General features: G+C 42.2%; 1 protein-coding gene across 1 annotated transcript; it reads right to left on the bottom strand.

Annotated features, from left to right (window-relative positions):
• Positions 1-7,583: 7,583 nt before the first annotated feature.
• Positions 7,584-8,888, bottom strand: fabp4a (fatty acid binding protein 4a). The gene is made up of 4 exons (XM_030120115.1): positions 8,748-8,888; positions 8,479-8,654; positions 8,296-8,397; positions 7,584-7,736 (listed from the first exon to the last, which is right to left on the bottom strand). Exons 1-4 carry the CDS (start codon positions 8,818-8,820, stop codon positions 7,683-7,685), a joined length of 405 nt encoding a protein of 134 aa, XP_029975975.1. The 5' UTR covers positions 8,821-8,888; the 3' UTR covers positions 7,584-7,682.
• Between the last annotated feature and the right edge of the window lie 280 nt (positions 8,889-9,168).

A 9,168-nucleotide genomic window follows, 5' to 3' on the forward strand; every position in this document is an offset into this window, starting at 1 on the left:
CAGCAGAAGGTCAGAATGTCTACGGAAGTGTTAGCACGGCATCGAAAATAGAACAAAACATTGTTTCCTGCTCGCTTTCCTATATTCCCAGATTTCACGGAGTCGTTCTCATTTGTCTCTTTAGCACTGCAGCAGCATGATACAGTCGGCTGTATTGTCTGGCACAAAAGGTCAAATTCTACTTTTTAGCAGAAAGCCCAAGCAAATTCGAGACTGTAATGTCTGCAGCCAACCTGAAAACAATGTCTGAGACGTTGAAATGTAGATATTGTGGTCTGGGAATTAAGTAGTCTGTGATCCAAGAAACAAGCTTCAGCTCCATCTCCTCAAACTCAGCGTTTCGTACAACCGCTCTGTCCCCACTGTACTAAATGCACTTGAAAAGTAGCAAAAAACATTATGATTACAACTGTATTAGAGGTGTCAAATATATTGACGATGGGCTCTGGGATTGCTGCCGATCATTTGAGTTTTGAGGGCCTCGCTGGCCTTCTTCTGCTCTTCTCAGAGGTCAGAGGTCTACACTACAATACACTTCACAAATTATTCTTTCAGTTGACAATAGAAGCATATTTAAGAGTGCAGTCAGTGCATGCATGATCCGGCCCTGAACTCAGCAACACGTTTTGCAAAAGGAATTTCAAATCAGTTCTTTTCATTTTGTGAACTTTACAAATACAGCCAATCTGTTCCTTTAATTAACATTCTTTCAGTGTAGCATGTAAGGAGCATGCACGATTCAGTTATACTGATTTCATTGGCTATTAATCTTGTTTTTTAAGTTCGCTCCCCTTCAGAAGTTCCATTCATGCTCTTCGCGCTGCAGAGTCACTGAAGTTCCCTGTGTGAACAGACCACAAAGGAAGCTTGATGTGAACAAACAGAGGCCGTCTACAGTGTTATTTCCCATCGGCCTCCACGCAGGCCTACATATATTTTGCGGTCACAATGATTTCAAAGATCCTCCTCTGTCCTCAACATCACCACCCCCTCAAGATTACAGGTCACATGTCCTGTCACACAGTGGCTATAGAGGGAGGAGCGGATAATCCGAGCACTGCCACCACTTGTGACGGATCCAGAGCAGAAAATACCAGCACTTTTTTTTTTTCTTTTCTGCCTCGCCAAGCATTTCTCAAACTGCTGTTGAACAGAAAGTGCACTTCGCAGTAATCATACCAGCATATATGCATTAAAGGCCGTAGGAGTGGGCTGCAATATGTTCACTGGGGAGAAACTATTGTGTGGGCTCCAGTCCACATCGCCGCACTTTAAAGATTTTCACCATCCTTCCTCTTAGCTATACAATCACAGGCTGGGGGCCTCGTCCTGAGCTCAAACCCTGGCAGGAACTCCTGCTGGGACAACTTGAAAAACAGTGGGTCTTTGTGGTGCTCTCAAAGGCAATAAAAGACTTCCTCATATACAGCACAAAGGCCTTTGAAAGTTATGTTTTCAGGTGCCTCTTTCCTTTAAACTGAGTGCTATGATAACAACTTCAAGCAAATTTCTATCTAAAGTTCAAGCACTAAAAACATAGTTTCTCATAGCTGAAAGTCAACTGGTATTGGGTTAGGAAAATAAACTGATAGCTATTTATACTATAAGTATAAAGGAAGTTCACAGATGCTCCACAAAATGATTGAAATTCTTGGTTTATTCCATTGTGTTTTGAAAGTTACCCCAAATCAGTAACTGAAAATTCAGATTTGATTTGATTTGATTTTCTTTTACAGGGAAAAAAAAACCCCAAACAATTCCACATAAGCAAGCATAATCAAAGGTTGAAAGGAAAAGCTCCGCTTTAACAGGAGGAAACCTGCGGAACCAGGCTCAGAGGTGGAGACTCTGCTGTTTTGTTTGGGGTGAGGGGATAGAAGGAGAGAAAAGAATAGAACAAACAGATTGTGGGGTGGGATTCAAACCGTGGTTCGAGTAGGGGGTAGGGACTAGACAGAGATCCACTTGTTGCAGACGGATGGGGGCAGGAGGCTCAAACGCAATCTGAACTAATAATGAAACATGGTGAGTGGGAAAGGAAAGAAGCTCAGTGTCGGTCCTCCGGCAGTCTTAACCCACGGCAGCTTCATTAGAAAACAGCTGAGGGAGGTCTGCAAGTTTTCCGCTGGGGTAATATGGTCAAAACAGCTCTTTAAGATATGATGGAGCCTGGTTGTTCAGAGCTTTAGCATATCTATCTATCTATAGTGAGCAACAGAGAGAGACAGCAGCTCTACAACTGCATGACAGAAGTAACCGTCAGTATCACTAATCTTTTAATGACTATCCAATACTACAAAAACGAGTAGTAGTGGTATTATAGCAACCTGCTCTGCATTAGATTTCAATCCAAAACAAAAGATGTGATTTTTCCAGACGTCTACCCTGAAATCTGTGCTCAGACAGAGTGCCTCTGGCCCTCGGCCTGCTCTGTGTGGCCAGACAGCACACAGCTTGCACAACTCCCAGACACTTGTTGATGAAATCAGAGTTTTGCTTCTTCATATAACTGGATCTCCAGGTTCAGGGAAAAGAAATTGTGTTGCACCCCCCCCCCCACCACCACCACCACCACCAGCACAGAGCTGAGGGGCCGCAGCGGACATATTTGCGGTTGCTCTGGAGACTGAGCTTCAGTCGGCGTGGCTCGAGCAGAGAGGGTTAAGGTAGTTGCGAGGTGTATTCCAGGCCCTTTAGTGAATGTGGAGCCACAGGACCTCTCCTTGGAAAGCAAGTGGAGGTCAACATCAAGGCCGTCCCCACCCTCAAGGAGAACGGGAGTGGTGTTGCAGGATAGTCTCTCCTTACTGTTTATGTTTAAAGTTTCCCTGAAACCAAAGAGACTGAGACTCAACAAGTTCAGCTGAAAAAAAGAAGGTCAAATGTTTGGCTGCTGTTTTATTTAACTTTTTTGCCTCCTTTTTTACTCTAAAGTTTGCTTCACATGTAAAAATTCACAGCGTTTCTCAATAAGACAAGATAAAACACCAAACGATGTACAACACTCAGTTAATTAAAATGCTCTATCAATAGAAAGGCTTTCAGCTGCCCTTTGAAAGAGTTGCTCCAGTCTGTGCTGCTGGAGACAGCAGGAGAGAATTCCACAGTGTTGAGGCCGCGGCCCAAAATGCTCCATCCCCACGAGATTTGAACGGAGAGCGCGGAGCTAACAGCAACTTCAGACCTGTTGACCTCTGAGCAAAGGAAGAGGAATATGCTTTCAGCAGAGCCTGGCCATGTAGGGCCCTGAAAGTTCAGTCAAGTAAGTTAGTAAGTAAGTCAAGTAAGGTGCTGTAGGCAGGATTCGGCATCTCCGTGATTTGACCCATCTAAGATGGCGATTTGAAACCCAGCACAGTCAATCCTGTCCTGTTTTCTCTGACATCACGCCCTTATGCAAGTTAAGCCCCTCCCACAAGAACGTGCAACGAATGCCCCTCGACCAAGCACGGTTAGAGCCTCAGGGGCTCTTCTGATTGGTCAAAGATACCTGGAGCTGTCGAGATTCCTTTTCAGCTCAGAACAGAGACAGATGGAAACACTGAGCCCTCGCGGCAGTGCAATTATACTACACTCCTAAAGGATTATCAGTGGATACTCTAACATTTAATCCAAAGAAAACACAGAAAAATTAGCATTGACTAGCAAAATCCTGCCTACAGCACCTTTAATTAATAGGAATTCTGAAATGTATTGGCAATCGATGAAGATGAACGAAGACCTTCTACTGGGATCATTTGAGAGTGTTACTACAACATTTAGCAAGGTCTGAATTAGATATGACAGTTCAAAGGTGATTTGGTTAAACCAGTAAAAAATCCATTTCTATAATCCAAACAAGAGAAGATATAAGTATTGATGTGTATTTTGATGGTTAATGATTCATTACCTCAGTGGTGCAGCTTTTGACAGCAGCTGTCTGACTTTTGACATGTTCTAAAATGATTCAAACAGTTTTTGTTGTTTTTTTTTTAACCGACTGTTTGGAGTAATCTCAAGCAACACACAACTGTGAAAAAGCACACCAAAACTTCTGAGACTCATTTCATCTGAAGCGCCTCTAAAGCTGATATGCTGTCTAATGTCTGGGGTTATCATCACAGTTTCAGGTTTTCTCATTTCGCTGAAGGAAATTATTGTTTAGCCTTTACTTAATTTCTGTCAGGCAAGTTCGACAACTTTTAAAAACTAACTTTTCTTTTTTTAACTCAGAGGCTTTAAAAGAAGAACAATATATCTGGATGTCATAAGCATAGCGATGCTGAGAAACAGAATTGTGATATCAAATATTCTGACAAAGAGGACTTGCAGAGCGTAAAGAGTACCAGGCCCAGAACAGAGCCTTGAGGGACCCCAAAGGGCAGGTTTACTCTATCAGAAACTACTACATGTTGACAAACACTGAATCGTCTCTAAACTAGATATGGCCATTTTAGAAGAACATTTGTGATCAAAACATATTTCTAAGCCTGTTAATCCTGATGCTGTGACTGACAGTATGAAACGCAGAGAAGAAATCCAGTAGAGCCACAATTATTCAATCAGTTCAGAAGATTTCTAAAAGTATCCTGAGGTGAAAGTCGTGAAAATCACTAAACGCTAAGATGAAGCTGCTTCTTATATGGATCTTAGGCTGTCTTTAAATGAGAAGGCGTTTCAAACCTTTTTACTGGTATTACCTGTTGTTTTTTTAAACAAACATGAAAAATTTCAAGAAGAAATTATGAATTCTCGCTGGAAATCATCTTCATGGATCATATGTATTTTAGGGTTCAGGTTTAAACTCGCTTTATTTAGTAGAAACCTTCAGCTGTCTTCTGTCTCTCGTCAGGATCATTAATATGTGAACAGGAAAACTATTTTGTCTTTGTGTTTTCTGCTGTACAGATTAAATAGTTGTGGCTTTAATTTCTGAGATCCAGACAATAATCGAGGTCTTACTGTTCATACTGCCCTTGACTGAAGAATGAAGAATTTATCATGTAATAAGCCCACCCTAAGTCAGGCATAATCTAATCAGTGTTGACTTTATAAAAATGAATGGTTTGCTGATAACAGAACGTTTCTTTCGTATGCAACATAAACATTGTTCTATATAGAGAACTGAATGTTGTATATCAAGCAATTTGTATCCCTGCTGATCCACTTCCACATAAACAGTGTTGTTCTTTGACAGAGTTTAAGCTGAGGACATGCAGAGGACAAGCAGAGGAAGGGTGTCAGCGCCGTAGCTGAAGTGGAGCTTTCCAGATGTTTGGTGAAGGATGTGATTTCATTCCTTTAAAGTCTGAGACAATCTCTCTTAACACCAAACAACCGCAGAGTCAACTAGATTTATTTGCCTATCAGGCCTGAGAACACAGACATGTCCATGCTCACTAAAATACATGGAGACAAGTAATTTTACACAGTGTAAGAGTCACGTTTGAGTTTAGTTCACATTTCTTTGTGCAAACATGATTCAAGCTATAATGTCACCACGCCGGTCGTCCCCCTGTGGTGCTTTTGTGTTTTTGATTTTATTTTTTCTCCTTCCTTCCCTGCCAGCTTGCTCTAGGTTGGCCTCTCACTGTCTTTCTCCTTCCTGAACAGTTTCCTGATGGCAAACCGAGACCGCTCTGCTGATGTGGGGTTAATCTCTGTAAGCTGTGGGCAGCGGCAGCAAGAGCAGGACCTTTCCTCCAGTGGAAGATATCCTCATCCTGTTTGGCTGCAGGCTGAAACATTATTATTTCAGATGGTCTGGGGGACTTCTTTTGTATTCATGTACACAGTTCAATGAAAAGACTGTACTGCTTATTTAGTACGTACATCTTTTTGAATCCTGAAAATCCAAAATCATCATCTGGACTTGTTCAGGTGTTTTGAAATTGTCAGGTTTGTTTAACAAATTAAGCTAAAGACGTATAACATGATATGCCTGGAGTAAAACAGGCGAGGCGAAGATCAGACCAACACCCTACAGTTATCCAAGCAAAGTGGCGCAGAAGCCTGCGGATCAAAAGCAACGCACCTGTGAGTCAATTCAAAGCAGATGTGGTCTGTTCTCTTGAGCTGCGAAAAGGCTTTCACAATACTGTGGTATGACATGCTCAAAAGTCCAACAAGAAGCAATCAGGCATCCAGTTTTGACCCGTTTGGATCAATCACTCACGTCAATATATCTTTAAGCTTGTAAGATGTCATTAAAGAAACAGAGCATACGCAGTGTCAGGACAAATGTTTTTAATGCTTTGTGTATTTTAATTTGTGGTAGTTCAGTTAACATGGTTTCTGCTATCAGACCGGCTGCCAGTTTCACTTTCTAATAAAGCAGCTATTGGTTTAGATTACTGGAAGACCTTCACTGAGCTTCTCTCCTTTATTTCACCATTGCATGTTGCATGTTTCTCTCCTCTCCTCTCTCTTCCCTCCTGCAGGATCTCTAACAGAACTGGAATTTGTGATCTGAGCCCCCTGCACCCATCAAGTCTTGGATTATTTGTTGCTCTCTTTCTATCCTCGCCACCAGAACATGCTGTTACTGAGCCCATGTAAATCAAACTCAGTTGTCTTATAATTACAGAAGACAAGGCAGCAACTGGCTTCCCCGAGCACACACGTGAAATGAGATCTACAAACAAAACCAGTGGGACAAACAAAACTTAACATTGACCTCTTTGGCCGTCAGATGTGATACTATCATCCACTTGGCATCCCTCCAGGAGTTCAAACATCGTACGTCCTCGACTGCTGCCAATCCCATTGTCCTAGCCAAGGGGTGTGGGAGTCCCCAGTTCCACCTGGTTCAGCTGTTTTGGCCATTAGGTCCAATCAGTGCTATCGTCTCCCTTTCCTGTCATGGAAAAGTGGCCGTCGCAAGTCGAACAATCTCTCCAACACAGAAAAAAAAACACACAAAACCTGACCACGGGCCAAAGGGTGGGGATATCCCCAAGTGCTTTGAGTTTCTCCCTCCATCTATGGCTGCCAGCACAATGTGCGATGGGAAATGTTCAACCTCCAAGATGGGAAGAGGGGATACATTTCCCTGCTGACCTCTCTGCGAGATGCTGGGAAGAGTTTGCATTCTTCAAAGAATCCTGGCTAACACACACCATTAATAATCAGGGCAGATTCTGGTCTTCTTAAAACATGGGCGCTTTGGATCTTTAAGATTCTCTTTCCTGCCCAAAATAAGTCAACAACCCAGTGCAGCTGGAAATGACCATTCCTTATTGAGTGATAACAGCTTCTCGGAAAATATATCATTAAAGTCAGGAGATCAGCTACCAAGATCGACTATGTTCAGATTAGAGCACATATTTGTTAAGCATTCCTCTGTGTGTCTAAATGACTGGAATGCTTTCAACTGTGGTGTAATTGAAAATGGATGTTACACAATTAACAGACTGCAGATTTATGCAATAAACTCAGAAGACCACACCATTTTGACAAATTTTCAGTCATTTTTATTCAGATCACCACAACAATTCCAAATGAAACCAGATGGGTCATGGAGAACGGAGGCACAGGAATTGGCATTTGGCAACAAAGTGAGGATAAAAGAAAAAAAAAAAGAGCAGAACACACCGTTGCTTTCAGTTTGGTATTCAGCTCATTGAACTGAGCCTGTCATCCAGCAACGCATCAAACAAGTGGGTTGGGAGGAGAAAAAAAAAAGCAAAATGGAAATGGCTCCATCATGCCTCCTTGACATATGTCCTCACTGCAACCACGTCCCCCATAATGCATTTCTGTGAAGAGATACAGAGATCAGGTCAGTGCACATACCTGAAGAGGAGCAGGTGGGAAGACTGATCAAGAAACTGCACAGTCTCTGAATGCAGGGAAGCAAAATAATCTTGCATAACAGCGAAAACATAAGACGGGGGTCCTTCGCTTCAATAAGTTTTAGTCAAACTGATAAAGGGAACAGAGTACTTGTCAAGAGGTCAAATGTTTTGAAATCGTTTGGGAAAACTTGCACATGTGGTCTGTTTGAATGGAAACTTAGAGCAGGGGTCTGTGCCCTCTGTCCTCAAATCTTTTTGTCTCCATTAAATTAAATTTAACATCTCGTCCCCAGCAACTTTTAACTTAGAAGAGGTAAAAAATCCAGTGTCTTTATAAGGCAAATTATTAATATATATATATATATATATATATATATATATATATATATATATATATATATATATATATATACACACATTTCATATTGTGAATGCTGCAGAGACACAGGTGCAGAGTTTTACAGCCACAGATCAAGCCGTTTTATCCAAGGACAATAAGTCAGTAAGACATCGTTCTTACCGCTATCAATTTTCCATCCGAGATCTCCCTCTCGATATTCGTTTCTTTGCCATCCCAGCTCTGTTTCTGCACCAGCTTGCCATTCTCCAGAGTCACCACAGTCTGCAGGGCACAAACCACAGGAAGTCAGACTTTGATCGCTTTTTATTTTCATTTTTTTCCTGAATAAATGGAGGCACTAACCCTGGTTTTCCTGTCATCTGCGGTCGTCTCCTCGAACGGCTCGTTGAGCTTGAACTTGATTTCAGTGGTTTTGAAGGTGCTCTGAGACTTCAGGGAGATCGTCCCCTGATCGTCCACGGACACTATTAAATTGGGCTTAGTCCGGTTTCCCACCTGCCGGACTGCAAATCCCACACCTGCAGGGCAGAGATGCATTAAAGATAATATTATGTGGAAGAGAAAAAAAAGTTAACAGCTGGTGGTGCTTTTTTAAACTACTATTTTCTTACCGATCGCTTTCATATAGTCATCAAAATTCTCGCTGGAAATCATCTTCCATGTCCCAACAAATTGCTCGACCATGTTTGCAGACTCCGGTGAATGTTATCCTCCAAACAGACCGCAGCGGTGACTCTGAACTCTCCTCCAGGGAGGGAGTCGCGCTCGCGGCGCTTTTAAAGGGCTGCTCCGGTTCAGCAGCAGCCAATCAGCGACCGCAACGTCACAGGGAGCCGCACAAGCCCCGCCCTCTTCCGCATATCAGCGGGATCACTTCTGATCACCGGGAAGCTTTTAAACTCAACTTATCGGGTACCACTGTGAACATTCAAGATATAAAGTAGTCTTGTAAAAACTGTTTTGCTCTATAAAGTTTTTATATCAGGATAAAGATGAAAAGAAGATTGTTAACAATTAAAATGATGAATGTGA

The sequence above is a fragment of the Salarias fasciatus genome, chromosome 22 (genome assembly GCF_902148845.1).
Source record: "Salarias fasciatus chromosome 22, fSalaFa1.1, whole genome shotgun sequence".
In the NCBI taxonomy this organism is placed as follows: Eukaryota; Metazoa; Chordata; class Actinopteri; order Blenniiformes; family Blenniidae; genus Salarias; species Salarias fasciatus.

Coding starts and splice junctions, on each gene's coding strand:
- fabp4a (XM_030120115.1), bottom strand. CDS start 8,820: ATGGTCGAGCAATTTGTTGGGACATGGAAGATGATTTCCAGCGAGAAT. Junction 8,655..8,747: donor TGACTATATGAAAGCGATCG/GTAAGAAAATAG, acceptor TCTGCCCTGCAG/GTGTGGGATTTGCAGTCCGG. Junction 7,737..8,295: donor CGGATGGAAAATTGATAGCG/GTAAGAACGATG, acceptor ATCTCTTCACAG/AAATGCATTATGGGGGACGT.